The 22,716-nt window shown below is 44.8% G+C and overlaps 1 protein-coding gene across 13 annotated transcripts in view; it reads right to left on the bottom strand.

Moving 5' to 3' along the window:
* The window catches only part of LOC119965324 (rap guanine nucleotide exchange factor 6-like), a 498,093-nt gene that overhangs the window by 274,618 nt on the left and 200,759 nt on the right, over positions 1 to 22,716 (bottom strand). For 12 of the 13 annotated variants that reach the window (XM_038795924.1, XM_038795922.1, XM_038795923.1 and 9 more), the window contains one exon: positions 7,784 to 7,954. The exons of the other annotated variant lie outside the window; for it this stretch is intronic. In XM_038795924.1, the coding sequence (XP_038651852.1) occupies positions 7,784 to 7,954 (171 nt within the window). The remainder of the gene's footprint in view (positions 1 to 7,783; positions 7,955 to 22,716) is intronic. 13 annotated transcript variants of the gene reach the window in all.

Consider the following 22,716-nt stretch of genomic DNA (forward strand, 5'->3'; position numbering starts at 1 on the left):
CTTCCCAAACAGGCGCCGGAAAGTGGTGACTAGGGGCCTTTCACAGTAACTTCATTGAAGCCTACGTGTGACGATAAGCGATTATTATTATTATTATTATTATTAATTGAACTTCAAGGGCATGAAAAAAAATTCAGTTACTCATTTTTCATTTGTTCACACATACAATTTAAACTGCATCAAAGTAAGTCACCAGTGACATTAGCTCATGGATCTTCTTACTTTTTCCCCCAACCTAAAAGCAAAGCCTAACAATTATTTACCATAGATGGTGTATAAATTTGTGTTTGAACCCACAAAGAATTCGTCCAAAAATAAGGGTCAGCTTAAACGGCAAGTATAAACGTTAAACACCAGGGACGCAATTCTCCCATCTGGAGACTAAGTCCCGACGGCGGAGTGAAAACCGGAGTGTTTCACTACGGCGTCGGTGGCCACTCCCAGCCCTCTATTCTCCCATCCCCGGGGGGCTAGGAGCAGTGCCACCTCATTTACGCGCGCTGTGCCTTGGCGCCGCGTAAAAGCAGCACCGTGTAAATTACGTTCCCGCGCTGTTCCCGCCAGCAGCGACCAGGTGGTGTGGACGGCGCCGGTGGGAACCTGTCGTGTTGCACAGGCCGCTCGGCCCATTACAAACGGCGAGCGGCAATTCTCCCAGCGGCCAGCCGTGAATCTCGCCGCACCGGGGGGGGGGGGGGGGGGGGGGGGGGGGGGGGGGATTCCGCCCTAGGTTCACAGCTCAGGTCACTGACTGTGCGGAGTTTGCACGTTCTCCCAGTGTCTGCGTGGGTTTCCTCCAAGTGCTCCAGTTTCCTCCCACAAGTTCCGAAAGACGTGCTTGTTAGGTGAATTGGACATTCTGAATTCTCCCTCAGTGTACCCGAACAGGGGCCAGAGTGTGGCAACTCAGAGCTATTGCCAGCAACTTCATTGCAGTGTGTTAATTATGACACTACTTGTGACACTAATAAAGATTATTATTTATTACATGTTCACCATTTTGAAATGTCACCTGTTTCTGAAAAAAGAGTGGGCATGTCATAGACTCCCATACACCTTTACAACACAGCCTGTATTGTCCGCTTGATCTCTCTCAGTAAGTACTTGCGGGTATGTAAATTGAGGGTGACCACTGAAGTAAGTATAGCATGTTGTGGCTAAAAAAGGGTGTGACCTGTATGCCAAGAATGTGCAAAATGAAGATATTTTGGGGGCTGGAGTAATGGGGTTCTCATACACAGGGTCGACTTATACACCACATTTTACTGTATATTGTTGGCAATTTTCCTTTACCATTGTGCTTGTAGCCAACTAACATTGGCAACAAACACAGAAGTAAATATTGTGAGATGGTTTTTACAGCCATAGTGACCAATAATCACATTTTTAAAAATAAATAATACAAATATTATTTTGTGCAAGTCACAGGCACAATTAAGGTGCACCTCTCTCGCAGTCTGACAGAGAACAGTAACCAAAGTCATTAATATGAATGTTTACGTGATAGGAACAATGGATGCTGGAGATCACAATGGGGTGGGAAGAGAAAGGTTACCCAAAATTACAGAAATGATCGAAGGACAAAGTCAGGAAAAATACATACAGCCAAAAACAAGGGTCTATTGAAAAAAATATAGCACAAACTCTTCTGGAGTAAATACATCAAGGCTATGACAAACCAACATCATTTTAGAGTAAATGAGAGGAAATCTGGTTTTGAGGTTGTTTGCCATCAATATAGATTTACTAAATCTAAATTTACTAAATTAAGGGGCAGCACGGTAGCATTGTGGATAGCACAATCGCTTCACAGCTCCAGGGTCCCAGGTTCGATTCCGGCTTGGGTCACTGTCTGTGCGGAGTCTGCACATCCTCCCAGTGTGTGCGTGGGTTTCCTCCGGGTGCTCCGGTTTCCTCCCACAGTCCAAAGATGTGCAGGTTAGGTGGATTGGCCATGATAAATTGCCCTTCGTGTCCAAAATTGCCCTTAGTGTAGGGTGGGGTTGTGGGGATAGGGTAGAGGTGTTGACCTTGGGTAGGGTGCTCTTTCCAAGAGCCGGTGCAGACTCGATGGGCCGAATGGCCTCCTTCTGCACTGTAAATTCTATGATCTATGATTTACATAGAATTTACAGTGCAGAAGGAGGCCATTCGGCCCATCGAGTCTGCACCGGCTCCTGGAAAGAGCACCCTACCCAAGGTTAACACCTCCACCCTATCCCCATAACCCAGTAACCCCACCCAACACTAAGGGCAATTTTGGACACTAAGGACAATTTATCATGGCCAATCCACCTAACCTGCACATCTTTGGACTGTGGGAGGAAACATGAGCACCCGGAGGAAACCCACGCACACACGGGGAGGATGTGCAGACTCCACACAGACAGTGACCCAAGCCGGAATCGAACCTGGGACCCTGGAGCTGTGAAGCCATTGTGCTATCCACAATGCTACCGTGCTGCCCCCAGTTGTTGAGTAAAAAGGTAGTAGGGATATAATTTCTGAATATCCAGCACATTGCTGTTCAATAACCTAAATAAATGGGCATATCAAGTTGAATAAGCTAAATCTCACTTTAGGTAGCAGTATATGCATATGCAGTATGTCAGAAAATAAGAATAGTCTCGGTTCAGGTTAATGTTTGCTCAAAACCAGAACGGATAATGGAGAGGAAAGGTATAGCATAATATAATAGTTGGTGAGTACTAGCTGAAACTGGAAACACTGCGTATTGATTTAACATTGAAGCTGCAGGAAAGTGCCTGCAGGGTCACCTTGACAACATGGCCAGCTAATACCACATATCTCTTAATGGCAGTAACTGTTTAATGGCTATTCTTCTTTGAGTCTGCAAGTATACTTCAGCTCCCTGCTGTGCCTGGAGTGAAAAGTGCAAGATCAAGAGTGATCTGAAAGCTCAATGGTGCGCTGATTAATTCTGGATTGGAAAAATCAAAAACATCAATTCAGTGCATTCAGCGATTCAAATATGGGAATCTTCTATAATCTGTATTACATTGAGACTTTGCTTGGAGGGGCAGCAGCAGCAGATAAAACTAAATCTAGAAATAGGTTGTTGCAAAAGTGCTGGTAAGCTATCCAGAGCATGAACTGCTTCAATTTTTAGCACTGTAAATATTATTCGCAATATTAGATGCCCAGAGAGGTTACACTTAAATAACATTTGCTTAGTTTATCCTACCAACAGAATTGTTATACTTCTTGCGGGTTTTAACTATTGTTTCTTCAACTTCATACGCTTCTGTTGGAACGTTAAGATTTTCTAAACGCATGTTCAATCTTGACCATGTTAGTGTACAAAGGAGATCTCTTCCTCTTGTTAATTGGGCATTTCATTGTCCATTACTATTTAGCCAGCAGAATATAACAACGTTAAGCTGCAACTATTCAGCAAGTCTAGCACTTAAACTCTTAATTCACAGCACACTTAATGCTTTGACACCATCCCTAAACCTATAATCTATTACTGTTTATGATCAAAGTTCTGCTTGCGTGTCAGCTTGTCACTCCTACTTCTGAGTCAAGAGGTCATGGGTTCAAGCCTCCGAGTCAAGAGGTCATGGGTTCAGAGAAATAAACATATAATGCAGTCTGCTAAAGCAAGGCAGGCCAAAGGCTAGGATCCTACAGCACGTAACTCACCTCCTGACCCCCCAAAGCCAGTCCAACATCTACAAGGCAGAAGTCAGGAGTGTAATGGAATACTCTCCACTTGCCTGGATGAGTGCAGCTCCAACAACACACAAGAAGCTCGACACCATTGAGGACAAAGCAGCCTGTTTGATTGCACCCCCTTCCACAAACATTCAAACCCTCCACCACCGATGAACAGTGGCAGCCGTGTACAGCATCTACAAGATGCACTGCAGTAACTCACCAAGGTTCCTTAGATAGCACCTTCCAAACCCACGACCACTACCATTTAGAAGGACAAGAGCAGATGATACCTGGGAACCCACTAGGTTGATTGATTGATTTATTGTCACATGTACCGAAGTACAGTGAAAAATATTTTCCTGCGGTCAAGGAAACATACATACACAGTAGACAAAAAGAATAATCGACAAAGTACATCAACAAATAAATAATTGGTTACATTATCGAACAAGGGCCAAACAAAGCAAATACATGAGCAAGAGCAGCATAAGGCATCGTGAGTAGTGTCTTATAGGGAACAAAAGTCCGAGGGAGACTCGTTGAGGAGTCTATTCTCTGTGGGGAAGAAGCTGTTCATATGTATGGATCTGCGGGGCTTCAGACTTCTGTACCTTCTGCCTGATGGAAGGGTCTGGAAGGGGACAAAGCCTGGGTGTGAGGAGTCTCTGACTATGTTGTCTGCCTTCCCGAGACAGTGGGAGGAGTAGACAGAATCAATGAGAGGGTGGCAAGCCTGTGTGATGTGTTGCGCTGAGTTCACCACACTCTGCAGTTTCTTGCAGATGTTGGGCCAAGCAGTTGCCATACCAAGCTGTGATGCAGCTGGATAGGATGCTCTTAATGGCACATCTGTAGACTTTTGTGAGAGTCGATGCAGACATGCCGAATTTCTTTTGCTTCTGTAGGAAGTAGAAACGTTGTGGGGATTTCTTGACTGTTGCATCAATGTGAGTGGACCAGAACAGACTGTTGGTGATGGTGTCCTCCAGGAACTTAAAGCTATTGACCATCTCCACTTCAAAGCCATTTATGTAGATGGGGGCGTGTGTCGTAATACGCTTCCTCAAGTCGATGATCAGTTCCTTGGTTTTGCTGACATTGAGAGAGAAGTTGTTTTCGGTACACCATGCAACCAAGTGATCTATCTCCCTTCTGTAGTCTGACTCGTCATTGTTTGAGACAAGACCCACCGTTGCATCATCCGCAAACTTACAGATAGAATTGGAGTCAAATCTTGCCACACAGTCATGTGTGTATAGGGAGTACAGTAGAAGACTGAGCACACAACCTTGCGATGCCCCGGTGTTCAAGATAGTGTGGAGGAGGTGTTGTTACCTATCCTGACAGATTGCGGTCTGTTGTTAAGGAAATCAAGGACCCAGCTGCACAGGGAGGAGTTAGGTCCAAGATTGCAAAGTTTGGTTATTAGTTTTGTTGGAATAATGGTGTTGAAGGCAGAGCTGTAGTATATGAACAGCAGTCTGACGTAGGTGGCCTTGTTGTCAAGGTGTTCGAGTGTTGATTGTAGGGCCAGGGTGGTAGCATCTGCTGTGGATCTGTTGCGGCGATAGGGAACTGCAATGGATCAGGACCGTTTGGGAGGCTGGTGTTGATCTGTCTCATGACGAGCCGCTCGAAGCATTTCATGATAACCGATGTCAGGGCCACTGGTCAGTAGTCGTTGAGGCATGCTACCTTGTTCTTCTTTGATACTGGTATTATGGTGGTCTTCTTAAAGGAGGTGGGAACTTCGGAGGGGAGAAGTGAGATGTTGAAAATGTCTGCGACAAATACACTCATCAGGTGGTCTGCGCAAGATCGGAGTGCTCGCCCGAGGACACTTTCGGGGACCGTCGCTTTCCACGGGTTCACTTTCAAGATGGCAGCTCTTACCTCGGAGGCTGCAATAATGGATATGGGTGTGTCCAGGGCTGTTGGGGCCGGTGGCACTGATGTATTGGCTGACTGTTCAAAGCAGGCATTGAACTAGTTCGGTTCATCGGATAGGGTGTTCCAGCACCAGAGATTCCGCCTGGCCTTACTTTGGAGCCTGTAATCTCGTGTAAGCCCTGCAGTGGCATCGTGGGTTTGTGTCATTGGCCTGGGACTCTAGTTTGGTCCGGTATCGTCTTTTGGCGTCACTGATGGCTTTACGTCCATCGTACCTGGATTTCTTATGTAGATCAGACTTGAACGCCTCCGACCGGGACTTGAGCAAAACACTTCGGTTAAGCCAGGGTTTCCGATTGGGGAACATCCATATTGTCTTCTTTGGTAGACAGTCCTCGACATACTTACTGATGAAGTCTGTGACGGTGGTTGCATGCTCGTCCAGGTTAACTGCCTCGTCCTTGAAAATGGACCAGTCCACAGACTCCAAGCAGTCCTGGAGGGTTTTCCAAGTCACTCGCCATCCTGGCTTGGAAATATATCACCATTCCTTCACTATTACTGGGGCAACATCTGGAATTCCTGCCGTAATAGCACAGTGGGTGTACCCTACACCTCAAGGACTGCAACGGTTCAAGAAGGAAACTCATCAGCACCTTCTGAAGGCAACTAGGAATGGGCAGTAAATGCTGGCCTAACCAGCAATGCCCACATTCCATAAAAATGAATTTAAAAAAATATATTATGGGGTGCCACATTGTCAGACGAGATGTTTTGAAATCTCCCTCTGTGTACCCGAACAGGGGATTTTCACAGTAACTTCATTGCAGTGCTAATACAAGTCTACTTGTGAGACTAATAAAGATTACTCAAATTATTGCACTGTAACTCAAAAGCATTTTCACTGTTCGTGATCTCCATCTATTTCTTAAGTGCCAATCTTGGCTTAGTGTCAATATTCAACCCTGATTCAGAAATTTATGGTTTTAATCTTAATTCTAGGACTTTACTGCATAATCTAGACCAATAGTTTAAAGCATCAGTACCTCAATACTGCACCATGAAGCATAATTTCTCAGGTGAGTTGTCATATCAAGTTCCCATCTGCCAGCTCAAATGGATATGGGTATAATAATAATCTTTATTATTGTCACAAGTAGGCTTACATTAAGACTGTAATGAAGTTACTCTGAAAATCCCCTAGTCGCCACACCAAGGCCCCTGTTCGGGAACACTGTGGGAGAGTTTCCAAATTACCTAACAGCATCAGGCCCTGCCAGTGAAGCGTTCCAAGTGTCCTGACCATCATTTATCTCTCAACCATTTATTCAATTGCTATTTGTGGGACTTTACTGATCACAAATTGACTATTTACTTACATAAATGATTGACTGTACTTCAAAAAAGAAAGTTAGAGTGCAAACACTTTTACATCCACAACATGTCTCAAAGATAATCTATGAACGCAACTGTTTATTACCCTCGAATATATGTATTCCTTGGGTTTATAAATTCCAGACTTCTGCCATCATTTAAGCTAGTGCCTTCAAGCTCCAACAAGGCTGCTCAGGAAAATACTCCTCTCTGTCAGAGTGAAACTGGCGCATAGTCCGATAGTAACGAAGCCAAAGCCAACTCAGCAGACAAGAGAAATCCAATTTGCATCCTCCAGTATGTAGTGCTGTGTACTAACTCACTATCTGCCTCTTCTCTCGCTCTATCTCTCTCTCGCTCCAAACTATTCTGCCAGTTTTCCACAAGGAACTCATTATCATCCATTTTATCATTCATTTAATTTACTTATGCAATTTACTCTTGTAACTTCGAAAAACTGAGAGCCAATGAACGCACAGAAATATTAAAGTAAAGAAACCTTGCTTGCTCCAAGTTGGAAAAACCCACTTAAATGATCAAATGATCTATGAAATTAGTCATACTACTGAAGTATCATTTTGACTTAATCAAGATACACATCCAGTGTGCCACTTCAAAAATAAAAGCTACTAATTCTACAATGTATGATTGTGTCTGCCTGGTGAGAGGCCCTTTGAAATTTAACTGCACTTGCAGTGGAAACATATTTTATGATAGAACACAGAACATAGAACATTACAGCGCAGTACAGGCCCTTCGGCCCTTAATGTTTAAACAATCTTTAATGTTATCCAAGGGTGCAGAAATATACTTAATGTGTAACAAGAAATGGCTTTACCATGTGATAAGTGCTGGTCTGCGGAGGTCGGTCAGTGTGGTAGGAATCCACATTGTCTGTGATTGTTTGTCGTTCTCCTTTCAGATTGATCTTCCTGAAGCGCCGACGTGACTGTCGATTGGTAACCTCCCTCTGCAGATTTTTCTCCTCATTCTCGCTGACATTTTCAACCTGAAATATATGTTCGGGATCCTGATTGAACATCCAATTCTTCCATATCACAGAAAGTCTGTGCAACCTTAAGAGACTCATGAAAAATGAAGAAAAGCATTTAACTATGTCTATACTGGTGTGAAGAGGAGGCCACTTGGTGGAATATAAACCACACACAGGCACAACTGCATGCTAACTGAGAAAAATTATGTTTCAATAAGCTAGAGGCCACAACTTCCTTCCTTCCAGGAAACTGTAAATAACGGTTTATCAGTGTAGAAATCACTTGCTGATTTTGCGTGCGTGTCTGCAATGCACTGAACATTGACTCTTGTTCTCTTGCATGCTGATGTTTTGTCAACTGTCATGTATACATATGCTACCTTTTCATACATCATTCAAGCTCTTCATATTTATACCAGCATAACCTCAATGTCAGATGGGTACGTATTCAGTAAGCATTTTACATATTTTCAAATATCTACCACGTTTCTCCCCTGGTGAACCAGATTCCCAGAGGCAGTGGGAATTATTAGACTTTCTATGATATTTGTTACACTAGCCTTTCCTTACTCTCAAAAAGGCTCTCCGGGCCAAGCACATCCTAGTTTGAGGTAGATGTGTTCCCGAGTTGTTGATGATGTCATTCCATAATTCTCTGCTATGAGGTGTACAAGAGTGGGTTGGACAGGAGTCCTTCTATGAATTTCCCTCCCTCCTCCCTCATCCACAGGGATGTAAAACCTTAACTTTCAAATTCTAAGTGCAAACCTGCATCTTACTTTAAAACTGCTTATCAAACTCCAACATACATCACCAATGGAAATACCTTGAAATCTGGCATGCAGGTCACATTTTCATGCAAATACTTACCCAGATATACATGGATAGCTTGCACCCTGCAATGATGAGAAAAGGAGTTGGATTCTCCGTTGCTGAGACTAAGTGTTGATGTGGACTTATGTGACAGAAAAACCGGCGCCACACCTGGAACGATTCCGCTACTGTTGAGGGGCTAGCACCGGTGCCATGTGGAACACAGTCGATTCCACTGAAAAATGGTTCGGGATACACCAGGTCCGTGATCGACACTTGGGAGGCTGAGAAGCTGCAGAGCACATACACATTACACTCCTTACACACACTTATCCCAGCCAAAAAGATGGCACTGGCTGTGCTGGAGCGCGCCCATACAGCTGTTGGGGTCGGTTGGGGCCAGAGCACACCCAGGGGGAACACCTATATGACCCGTGGCACTACGTTCAAAGTGAGCTGTTAGCGGTGTGCGCAGCTGCATGGCTGCCTTGCTGGCTGTGGAAATGGTGTTCTGTGTCCATCCACCCTGACCCCACAACCCACCTCCTGGCCACCCCCCACTACTCCCCCCAGCCCTGGTAGAAACCCCCGGCCAGCAGCACAACTGTCAGCATATTATGGCCATGTTGGACACTTTCCGTAACCCCTCTCTCTTCCTCAGCAGCCGCCATACCGGTTTCACGATTTTTAAAAGCAAAAGTGAACTACACCGTCGGAAACTCGGCCCATCGGAGAATCGCAGAGAGCACTGGGTCAAGCTCGCTAATGATATGCAAATGATGCCCACTGCAGATGTGGAGTGAAACGCATTGACGCCATTTTTGAGGTAACAGAGAATCGCAATTTGCCATCAAATCGGCACTGCCACGATTTTGACGTCGGAATCTGTTCTCCGCCGAATCACATTTCCCGGCTAACAGAGAATCCCATCAAAGATGTTTGACAGCATTGCACAATACATGAAATCAAGCAATTTAATCTCATGTGAGCTCCATTATGTTCCACAAAGTTCCGTGACTTTTATAAACGATGTTGGAACTTTCAGAAATTAGAAAGGAAATTCATTAACCTATGTTGCGGGGAAGCGCAACATACTTTCTTGAAATTAGGATCTGATAAATCAGGGTCATATTTACAGATCATCATTCAATTTCAGGTACCACTTGCCCAATGACTTGAAACATCAGGAAGTTAAGGAAGGATGGAGATTTTTTTTACTTTGACATTTAAATCAAATATTATACTTCGTGCTCGAACAAATAAATTGGAAAACGGATGAAATTCAACATTTTAAATTGGTCAGTTATTCTTTTTATTGTTTCATTTATTGTAACAAGTGGGTCAGAATAACAAGCAGTAATTGAACTCTTTGTTTTGAGCAACAGTAGAAATATTTGATTTAATTTAATTTAATTTATTTTAATTTAATCAAGATTTTGTGATTGCAATGACAGCAAAACTTAGTGCTGACTATCATTACTCTGTGAATATATGGCAATTTCTGGCATTCATTCAAGTGCAGTTAAACACAGAAATCCAGAAGTTGTCATTCTCACTCCTACAAACGGTGTTGTAGAAGTCCTCCTGAACCTTCTCACTCCTACAGATGGTGTTGTTGAGGTCCTTCCTAAACTACAATCAGGTTTTTTTTTTAATCACTGAAATGATGAGAACTTGCCCTTTTACACCATTATTCTAGCTGCAAAAGCCTCTACAGAAGGTATGCTTCTTCCACTGAGATGTCACTGGGTTTTTACGGGCACTCTTAGTCATAGTTAGTGAATAATCTGTGGTCTTGAAAAACAAATTTTAAATTTTCCAATGTCAAATTTCCCCATTGTGATTACATTTCATTAACTCATGAAGTATTACAATATATCATTCTATGAATGCAAGATATTTCAGCTTCTACCTCAATTCCATGTGCTTGTACCAATTTTTAGAATGATTTCTACAAAAGTATGAAAGGCGAATGGTAAATCCTACTTGTTACTTTAAAGTCTGAGAATTCTTCAATGAGATTGGCTGCTTAAGCTGCTTGATTACATAATTGAGGCTGGACACCAGAAATTCCTGGTAGCTAACACCACAATGAAATCAATGTCAGGAAAGGGGAAATACATGCCTCACAACCAGCTAGATCTTTTGGGTAGCTTTCTCCCAGGTTCACAAGTGTCAAAACATCACCACTGACTGTAAGGTCCAGATTATGACCTCCCTTATGATTTTACAACATGGTATTCAGCCAGGCCAAGCATGGCAACAAAAAATATACTAAGTAAAACATTTTAAAATTAGAAGCCAAACTGTAGAGGTAACTTGGCTCATGATGGGAGTCATGGTGGCACAGTGGTTAGCACTGCTGCATCACGGCGCTGACGGACCTGGGTTCAATCACGACCCCGGGTCACTGTCCGTGTGGAGTTTGCACATTCTCCCAGTGTCTGCATGTGCCTCACCCCCACAACCCAAAGATGTGTCGGGTAGGTGGATTGGCCACGCTAAATTGTCCCTTAACTGGAGATTTTCTTTTAAAACTGGACTCATGATATTATAGACTGTTACGATCTCAGTGTAAATGGACATCCAAAATTACCAAATTTACAAAACTGACCACTCAAATGAAGAAATTCTAAACAGGATTCCATTTTTCTAGCTCTTTCTTAAACATAAATCAGAACCAATGCAAAATAAACATGAATTAACAGGAAAATTCTTGAAACAAAAAAGGTAAAGTACACTTTAAATAGTAAATACAACAGATATGTCTTGCACAACCACAAGCATTCAGATCACTTCCCTGCACAAATGTGGCACTGCTTGTTACACAGCTCCACAATATTGTGGGCAGCACGGTAGCATGGTGGTTAGCACTATGGCTTCACAGCAGCAGGATCCCAGGTTCGACTCCCGGCTTGAGTCACTGTCTGTGCGGAGGGTGCTCTGGTTTCCTCCTACAAGTCCTGTGTACCCGAACAGGCGCCGGAATGTGGCGACTAGGGGATTTTCAGAGTAACTTCATTGCAGTGTTAATTAAGCCTACTTGTGATAATCTTAAAAATATTATTATTATACTGTTCTTTATTCACACAGGGTTGGTTAGGAGTCCGATTGTTACGACCCAAACTCCATATTGTATATGGTTCCCCGTTTACACCTTGGAGTATGAACTCCCTAGTTGATTGTGCGGAGGTGGGGTGGGGGAGATAGTGACTTTTCGCCACCGACCAGCTTCATCTAGGCTTGAAGAGCTCTCTGCTCGAGCAGAGCAATGGCACTCATTGTTAAGGTGGAACCATTTGACGCTGACACCGACGATTGGGCCCAGTACATCGAGCAGATACAACTATTTTTCTGATAAACGCCATCGCAAATGATGAAAAACAGTCACTCTGCTAACCCCCATCGGATGCCCAAACTGTGCTTTAATTAAAAACTTCACCTCCCCAGACAATCCGGACACGCTGCCGTTCGCAATGCTGGTCGACTTGATCGAAAAACCCACAGCCCCCATTCATGGTCCGGAGGTACCCTTTCCATATGGCTTCACAGGCCCTAACCTAATCCAACAGGGAGTTTTTGGCGCGCCTGCGGATGCTCCACTCCCTGCAAATTTGGGGCCGCCTTGGCCAAATCCCTGTGCGACAGTGTGTCTGCGCAACTGAAATTACTGTTGGAGACTCCCCTGACCTCCAGATAGCAGTAGATATCGCATTCTCCAGGAACACCCCCCAGCCCCACCCCACCACCGAGAGGGTGTAATTGCTGAGTGGACGACCCAGAAGCAGAAGACTCCCCCCTGCCGCTGCACTGTGTTACAGGTCCAGAACTGGATCTATCCAGTTCACGCTACCACAACAGATAAATGGCCACCCCACCAAGTTGGAACTCAACACTGGGGCTGCGGTTTCGGTGATCAGCCATCAGACATTTGTCACAATCCCTACCAGCCTTCAGACGCTGGAACTTCAAGACATGGGAGTCAGGTTCGGCACTTACACCGGGCCACAGAGCATTACCCATGTGACTGTGGGATATGGGGACCAATCTATGTGCTTGCCCGTGGCGATGGACCCAGCTTGCTGGGCTGCAATTGACTACGCCATTGGATTGGCAACTCGTATGTCGGATATATCGGCGTGAACCGAAAGGAGTGCTGGCCAAGTTTCCAGTAGTCTTCGCCGAAGGCCTCGGTACCATAAAAGAAGAGATCGTCACAATCAGCGTGGACAAGGATGCTCAACCCCAGTATTTTCATGTCTAACATGTACCTTAAGCATTCCGCCCCAGGGTCGACCACAAGCTGGACTGGTCAGATCATTTGGGCGCCATCCGCTCCGTCCACTTCACGGATTGAGCTGCACCAGTGGCCCCGATTGAAGCCCAATGGATCCGTATGGCTCTGCGACGACTACAAAATGGCAGTGGCCAGGTAAATAGCCGTTACCCTATCCCGCTTATCGAGGACCGATAATACATTGAGCTCAAGGAGGGGCAAGACGTTCACAAAGCTCAATAAGAGCCACACATACCCAAAGCTGGTGCATCGGGGCCACCGTTGGGGCTTTCTGGTGCTCTGGGAAATGCCTGCAGTGTTGGGCCACTCTTTCAACATCTGAGTCCATCCCAGGCCACCAAATGCAGCTGCGAGCCAGCATTTTCATTTTAGCACCCCATTGTGGAAGTCCTTTTGCAAGGACGTGTGTTTGGTCTCTCCGATATAGAGGAGACCATATTGGGAGCAGCGAATGCAACAGACCAAATTGAAAGAGGTGCAAGTGAATTCAACCTGGAATGATGTTTTGGGCCTGGGATGTTAAGCATGGAAGAGGTAAAGGGGCAGGTGTTACACCTTCTGCGATTGCATGGGAAGGTGCCATGGGCGATGAGAGAGGTGTTAGGTATGGTGGAGGAGTGGACTTTGTTTTCATCCCATTTCATTTTAACTATCTTTCATCATTTCTTTCTTTCTGGTCTTTCTTTATATATATTTAACCCCCCCCATTTTATCCCCCTTTCAGTAACTTGTGTCCCCTTCGCTTCCCCTTTCACTCCCTCCACATCTACGTCTCCCCTTCACTTCCCCCTGCCACTCCCTCCACATCTACATCTGTCAAAGTGGTGCTATGTCTTTTCGTCCGACGTCATTTCGTCCAACGACACTTCGTCCACGTCTTTTGGTCCAACGTCTTTTTGTCCGCCCGTCTTTTGGTCCAACGTCACTTCGTCCAATTATCCAATTACAAAAAGTTTAATTTAGTTTTTCAATGTTACTGCTCAAGGATCCTCTCCACCTATTTCGCCTCTTGATGTTGAGTTCTGCATTTGTGCTGCTTGATCTCCAGACATTATTAAGATAAGCTGCAGGATATTCACCCATGTATGCTCCAGCGTGATGAGAGCCATTGTATCTGATGGAATATTTGATCATTTCAGACCTGTAATGTCAGAACCCACTGCCAACCAGAGGTTTTAATCACTCGACGAAAATCGAGAAATAAATCTGCTTCTTTCAGAACTGCACTCATTGTCTAAATCCAATTAGACTCCCACTTATATCTGTGTCTGTCGGAATTGTAGAATATCAAATCATCTTGTCCTCTCCCCATTATTCTCTCTCGGGTACAGTTCTGGAAATCTAACTTTTAGGGAATTTCGGGAATTTACAATTTACATCAATTTTAAGTAATTTCGGGAATTTTATGTAATTAGTAAACTTTTAGATTTTTTAACTGCACTTTTAGATTTTTTAACTTTTTAACTGCATTTTTCAACTTGCATTTTACTTGCATTTTATCAATTACTTGCATTTTAACAATTAAATTCACTTGCTGTATTGTACTTGCATTTTATCAATTAAATGGTTTTATACGGAGTTAATTTGTAATTGGATAATTGGACGAAGTGACGTTGGACCAAAAGACGGGCGGACAAAAAGACGTTGGACCAAAAGACGTGGACAAAGTGTCGTTGGACGAAGTGACGTCGGACGAAAAGACGCGACACGGTCAAAGTTTACCCACTGATGTCAGCTTCTCTACTGTTTGGCTTTTCACACCTTTTGTTCTCACTGGGGACTGCCATTAGCACTCTTTCCCTTGGTTTCTGTGGCTATGACTCAACATTCTTTCTCTCACTCCACAGTATAAATATTTCCCACTTACTGTGTCTTTCAGCTTTGACAAAGGGTCATCTGGACTCGAAACGCAAGCTCTTTTCTCTCCCTACAGATGCTGCCAGACCTGCTGAGATTTTCCAGCATTTTCTCCTTGGCCCCAGAGGTTCCTTATCCTGATAGATGCCCATTCCAAATGGCTCGAGCTCCACCAGGTACAAACCGCAACTACAGGGACGACCATCACGACTGCACGGACGACCATCAGGACCGCACGGACGACCATCACGACCGCACGGACGACCATCACGACCGCACGGACGACCATCACGACCGCACGGACGACGGTGGAAAGGCTGCGACAGATTTTCAGTATACACGGAATACCAAAAGTCCTGGTGACCAATAATGAGACAGCGTTCACCAGCTAAGGCTTTGCATCATTCATGGCCGCAAATGGAATCGGACACGCGAGCCTGCCCCGTAGTACTCGGCTTCCAATATATTGGCCGAGCTAGCAGTCCAAACATTTAAGCGGGCAATGAAGATGATCTCCAGACCTTGGGAGAAACAGCTAGCCGCTTTCTCTTCAGCTACCATACGACACCGCATGGCACCAGTCAGGTTACACCGGCGGAACTGCTCATGGAACGATGGCTCTGGAACGATGGCTCAGAACTCGCATCAGCCTCTTATTAACCAGGGGCTGGTTTAGCTCACATGGGGCTGGTTTAGCTCACTGGACTAAATCGCTGGCTTTTAAAGCAGACCAAGCAGGCCAGCAGCACAGTTCGATTCCCGTACCAGCCTCCCCGGACAGGCGCCGGAATGTGGCGACTAGGGGCTTTTCTCAGTAACTTCATTGAAGCCTACTCGTGACAATAAGCGATTTTCATTTTCATTTTTCATTTCATTATTCCCCGACATCGGCGGACAGATCCACCAACGGCATGATGGCTCTCAAACAAGACTCACATCGGCGCTCGTCAGTACGCACTTTCAAGCGTGTCGACACAGTCTATATACAAAATTCCGGCACCAGAGCCATATAGATCCCTGGCATGGTCCTCCGAGCGACAGGCTCGGACTCCTACGTGGTCCAGATGCAAGGGAATGAAGCCAGCTGCCATCTTGACCACATTCGACAACGCACGCAAGAACCTCAAGAGTTACGGCAGGGTGCCCCGACCAGTGTCAGGGCGCAATCCCCTTTACAGCCGAGGAAGACCCCTGAGGAACTACCAGGCCACAGCGCCTCTCGCCATCGCCTGTCAGACATCGGGAAGCCAAGGTACCCAATGCACCGGTGGGGCCATCCAGCAACGACAACGACTCCAACATGGAAACTGGTCAGCCCAACGACGGCATACTGGCACGTTTTCTTGCCGCGCCACTCATCTCGGCGCTCTTCACAAAAATGACAATCGGCAGTGCGCTACATGCCTACCGGACTGACCTCACCGCCACTTGATCACCGTCCACTTCCCAAGAGGTTGAGGGAACATTTGCCGGGGGGGGGGGGGCTGCTAATTCTGCTCCTATATCTAATCAGCGAGGCACATTTCTACAAGTCCTCTCTCTACCTCTGATCATGTCAATGCTGATGGTGAAGGGGTGTAGCTTCCCAGAGTTGCTTTTCAAGTACCTAACTAGTATCATCCTGGTTCATGACTTGACAACTTGTGGGAAGGTACCCAGTTCCTTAGCTCGCCGAGTTATTAGGACAATTTTCCAGCTTTAGACATTTTTTTTTTTTTTAAATCACCTCATATAGCACCTCCAAGAATTCTGTCTTCTATCCTGCAAAACAGAAAAACTCACCTCTTCCCAAGAGTGATTTGACTCTTCTCACCAGAATTCTCTGTTCCTCCCTGTCAGCTTTTTTGTTTCTGCATTTGTGCACTAACTGTTTTCATCCTCCACCTCTTCTGCTTGTAGCTCTCCTTTGTGCCTGCATCTCTCTCTTGTATTTGCCAGCCACACAGTTTTCTCAACTTCCCTCCTGCTGGTACATCTTCCAGAGCACGGGTCGCCAAGTGGCATGGACCAATATTTCTTATTATCCAAGAAAATTTCAATAGATCCCACTACCATTGATGCAAAGTCACTTTTCAAAGGCACATTTAAAAACAATAACAGGTTTCACAGACATTTTCAAGAAATTACAAATTATGCTTATATGCTGCTTTCAGGTCATCAAAAGCTGACACAACACCCTGATCTCTGACATTGCATTTCAGGGAGGTATATTTTCCTTTCCCCTGACAATGAAGCATCAGATACTTACATCAAGTATAAGCACCATACAAGTTCAAAAGGTGGATGTGCACAAAAGTTCCAACTGACAGTTTAGTTTTGCTGACAGTTCCTCCAAGCATCAGATTAGGTTTCTTATGTTGGACAAGAAAGCAGACCAAAACGTTGTACATCACAATTATGAACCCACTTCCTGCTACGTTAAGCACTGATGCACCAATTTGCAGTCTGTATGTTGCATCTCTTCTTGTTGCTAAATCTTGTAGCAATTTAATTTGCCACCTATCGTATACAGTTCATCAACAGTCCAAACACAGCAATCTGTTTTTTCAAATACATCATTTTAAAATCTGATTCGCATATGTAATTAGTTTAAATATCTGTGAGGCACGTCAACATTTTTTAATGATTTCACTTTACTCAAGGAGCAAGGTGCCTTTCAACCATGAATTAACATCCAATTCCTCCCATTAGGGCACCTTGTCACACTTTTTCTTTTTAAAACTCCACGAGAGCTAGCTTTTTATTTAAAAAAATGACAACCTCCAAACTGGTGAACAAAGTCCCACATCCAAATTGCTTCAAAAAAAATTTTTAATGGATCCAAATTCTAAAATTCCAGATTCTCTGCATTATCCTAAGCCACTGAATTTCTGGTCCAGGGGCAGATTCACATGGCTGAAGTACTAAATGAGTACTTTACATTTGTCTGTGTCAGGATGCTGTCAAAGTTATGGTGAAAAGAGGAGATAATTGAGACTTGTCAACAAACCCCATCTAGTTCATGAATGTCCATTAGGAAAGGAAACTGCCATTCTTACCTGGTCTGGCCTACATCTGACTCCAGACCCACAGCAATGCGCTGACTCTTCCATGGCCAGCAAACCACTTAGTTGGATTAAACTACTACAAAGTCAATAAAAAGGGATGAAACCAGACGGACCACCCGGCATTGACCTAGGCAGCAGAAACGACAACCGGCAGGACAAAACTAGCAGAGGTGGTAGAGTGGTATACAGTAGATAGGGAGCTGCCCTGGGTGCCCTCAACATTGACTCTGGACCCCACAAAGTCTCAGGGCATCAGGTCAAACATTCGGCAAGGAAACCACCTGCTGATTAGTATGTTTAGTCCCTCCTCAGCTGATGAATCAGAGCTCCTCCATGTTGAACACCATTTGCAGGAAGCACCAAGGGTGGCAAAGGTGCAAAATGTACTCTGGGTGGGGAACTTTAATGTCCATCACCAGGAGTAGCTCAGTAGCACCACCACAGACCAAGCTGGCCGGGTCCTCAAGGACATCGGAGTCTCCACGTGTTCCCCGTGTCTGTGAGGGTTTCCTCCAGGTGCTCCGTTTTCCTTCCACAAGTCCCGAAAGATGTGCTTGTTAGGTGAATTGGACATTCTGAATTCTCCCTCAGTGGACCCGAACAGGCACCGGAATGTGGCAACTAGGGGATTTTCACAGTAACCTCATTGCAGTGTTAATGTCAGCCGACTTGTGACACTAATAAAGATTATTATAACTACTAGGCTGGGTCTACTGCAAGTGGTGGGGGAACCAACAAAAAGAAACAACATACTGTACTTCATCTTCATCAACCTGCCTGATGCAGATGCACCTGTCCATGACAGTATCAGTAAGAGTGGCCTCCATACAGTCCTTGAGGAGACAAAGTCCTGTCTTCACATTGAGGATACACTCCATCATGTTGTGTGACATTGCTACCTTGGTAAATGGCATAGATCTTGAACAGATCTAGCAACTCAAGACTGGTCATCAATGAGACGCTATGCGCCATCAGCAGCAGCAGAATTGTACTAAATCACAATCTGTAACTTTAAAGCCCGGCGAATCCTCCACTCTACCATTACGACCAAGCCAAGGGATCAAACTTTATTCAATGAACAGTGCAGGAGGGAATGCCCAGAGCCACACCAGACATACCTAAAAATGAGGCGTCAAACAGGTGAAGCTGCAACACAGGACTCTTCCATGCCAAACAGCATAAGCAGTAAGCGATTCCACAACCAACAGATCTAACCATCGCCCCAACACATTCAATGGTATTACCATTGCTGAAGCCCCAATCAACAATCAACATCCTGAGGGTTACTAATGACCAGAAAATTAAATGGATTATCCATATAAATACTGTGGCTACAAGAGCCAGTCAGAGGCTAGGAATCCTGTGGCAAGTAATTTAACTCCTGACTTACCAAAGCCTGCCCACTATCTAAAGCACAAGTCAGGAGTGTGGTGTAATACTCTCCCCTTCCTGGATGTATACAGCTCCAACACACCCAAGAAGCTCGACACCATCCAGTAAAAGCAGCCTGCTTGATTGGCAGCTCTTCCACGAACATTTGCCATCTCCACCACCAACAAATAATGGCAGCAGTATGTACCATCAACAAGATGCCCTTCAGGAACTCACCAAGGCTCCTTAAGCAGCACCTTCCTAACCTACAATCATTACCAGCTAAAAGGATATGACAGCAGACGCATGGGAACAGCTCCGCCGAGAGGTTCCCCTCCAAGTCACTTGCCATCCTGACTTGGAAATATATCGCCGCTCCTTCACTGTCACTGGGTCAAAATTCTGGAACTCCCTCTCTAACAACACTGTGGGTGTATCTACATCACTGCAGCGATTCAAGGCAGCAGCTCACAGCCACCTTCTCAAATACAATTAGGAGGGCGATATATTCTGGTCTAGCCAGTGATGCCCACATCCTTGTAAATTAATTTTTATTTTATTTTTTTAAATGCCCTTAATTTCTGGCCATATTTTTAAGTACCCTTTGTAAACCAGCTTAACAATTCTGTGACACCTTCCACAGTCCCTACATCAAATTCAATTTACAAACCTGCTGCTCTGTGCAGTTTAAGTGCACGTTCTGTGGTGTGAGAAATTTTGTTTTGATGGAGCAAAAATTGGCGAGTGGGCACATGGATTTAAATAATTTTTTTAATAATTTCTTTTAAGCCAAATAGAACACAATTAATTACTTGGAGGAAAAACATTGGCAGGAATTCCCATGGAAATACTCCTGCGCAGTTATAAAAACAATTTGCCTTTAACTAGCAGAACATTCCAAGGTGCTTCACAAGAGCTTTATCAAAGTAAATTTGAAGCCCAGCCACATAAGAAAGTATTAAGACAGGTATTATTTAGTCAGAGGCAACCCACTTTCAATACCTGGGGGTGCAGGTAGCATGAGATTGGGGGGAGCTCCGTAGATATAACATTGATCACTTGGTGGGGAGGGTGAAAGCAGATTTGGCAAGATGGGATTGTCTTTTTCTATCGCTGGCGGATCAGGTGCAGGCAATTAAGATGAATATATTGCCGCATTTCTTCTTCATTTTACAGTGCCTGCCGATCTTTTTATCAAAGGCATTTTTTAAGAAAGTAGAAAATTTGATTACCTCGTTTATTTGGGGGGGGGGGGGTGTAAAATAGCTAGGATTAAGAAGGTGCTGTTGTAGAGACAGTCAGGGGGGTTGGATCTCCCGAAATTATTGTAATTGTATTATTGTAATTACTGGATGGCGAATGCAATGAAGGTGTGGGGCTGGGTTAGAGGGGAGGGGACTCCCAATGGGGTAAAATGGAGGAGTCTCTATGCAGGGGGTCGGGTTGAGGGCGTTGCCAACAGAGCCACTCCCGATGGCCCCAGGGAAATAGTCAGGAAGTCCTGTGGTAGTGGCGACGCTCAAGATCTGGAGGCAGTTGCGACAGCACTTTAGGTTGTGGGCAGGGTCAAGGGAAATGCTGATTCAAGGGAATCATAGATTTGAACCAGGGAGGTGGGGTGGGAATTTCCAGAGATGAGAGGAGAGGGGAGTTAAGAGTATTAAATGGGAGGCGGGTTTGCGAAGTTGGAGGAGCTGTGGGTGGGGGGAGAGAGATAGAGAGAGAGAGAGAGAGAGAGAGAGAGAGAGAGAGAGAGAGAGAGAGAGAGAGAGAGAGAGAGAGAGAGAGAGAGAGAGAGAGACAGAGAGATGTGGGTTGGGGCAGGGGGAGATGTATAAGTATATGCAAGTCCCAAATTTTGCCAGGACAGAGGTACAGAGCTTTCCGATTGCACCAGCCACCCCACACTGTAAAAGATATTGACGGCGAGGGGATTGGAGAAAGGGGTGGTGTCGGCAATTTATGGGGTTATTCTGGGAGAAGGCAAGGTATCACTGGATGGGCTGAAGGCAAAGTGGGAGGAAGAGTTGGGGGAAGAGCATGGAGGAGGGGTTGTAATGTGAGGTGTTACTGAGGGTGAATGTGTCAATTTCATGCGCCAGGTTGGGGCTGATACCGTTGAAGGTGGTGTATAGGGTGCACCTCAAGGGCAACGATGAGCCAACTTTTTGAGGGAGTGGAGGATGTTTGTGAACGCTGGGGTGGGGGGGCAAATCACATTCATATATTTTTGTCCTGCCCACAACTGGAGGGGCATTGGAGGGAGATCTTTAGGGTAATCTCAAAGGTGGCGCACGGGAGACTCGCATCAGGTCACCTGGAAGCCATATTTGGTGTGTCGGATCGGCCGGAGTTGGAAGCAGGTGCGGAGGCAGATGTCTTAGCCTTCGCCTCGCTGATTCCGCAAAGGCGGATTCTGTTGGGGTGGAAGTCAGCTTCTCAGCCCTGTGGCTCGGCGTGGAGGGGGGACCTGCTGGGGGTGCTTATCACTCGAGTAAGTAAAGTTCGAGTTGAAGAGGAAGATGGAAGGGTTCTACAATTCATGGGCCTTGTTTATCATGCATTTGCATGAATTGGATGACATCGAGCATTAGGTGGGGGGGTTGGAATGTATAAGTTATTGATGATTCTTTTTCATTGGTGTTCTGTATTCAAAATGTTGGGAGATGTTTGAGGGTGGGTGGGATGTGGGGATTGTTGGCTTGGAGATTGCCTTTGTATTTGTTGTTATTGTTAATTATTTGTTGTTGCAAATATGATAAATGTGAAAAAAGAGAACTAAAAAAATTTTTTTTTTTAATTATTTAGTCAGAGGTAGGTGAAGAGAAGCATCTCAAAAGAAAATAAAAAGAGGTTTAAAGAAAGAATTTTACAGTGCCTTGGCCGCTGAAGTCATGGTTGCAAATGGGATTGATTAAAATCGGGAATGTTCAAGAAGTCAAAGTGGGTGAACACTGATCACAGAGGGTCGTAGGAGTTGTAAAATGTCCAAAAGATAGAGGGGAAAGGGGGCATGGATTAGAACTTTAAAATTGAGCTGTTGCTTAACAGGAAGGCCATATTGGTGAAGGGTGGACAGGACTTGGCATGAACTAAGACATTGGCAGAGTTCTAGCTGACCGCATATTTTCAGAGGGTAGAACATGGCAGGTTGGCTGCATCTGGAGGTAACAACGAACAGCTGAGGGTTTCAGATGTTCATGAATGTACTACTGTAACTGCATAATGTGCACAGATCTAAGTTCATGTCCTGGAGAAGTGAAACTTGTTCAATTCTCGCAAAAATTGTCCAAAATATGCACAGATTGAAATAATTTTTCAGCACAGATTTCTTAATTAAGTTGAAAATTAATTAATTACTAGGAAGGGAAACAACAGGGGCTTAATTAGGT

Source organism: Scyliorhinus canicula, chromosome 4 (genome assembly GCF_902713615.1).
Source record: "Scyliorhinus canicula chromosome 4, sScyCan1.1, whole genome shotgun sequence".
Taxonomy (NCBI): Eukaryota; Metazoa; Chordata; class Chondrichthyes; order Carcharhiniformes; family Scyliorhinidae; genus Scyliorhinus; species Scyliorhinus canicula.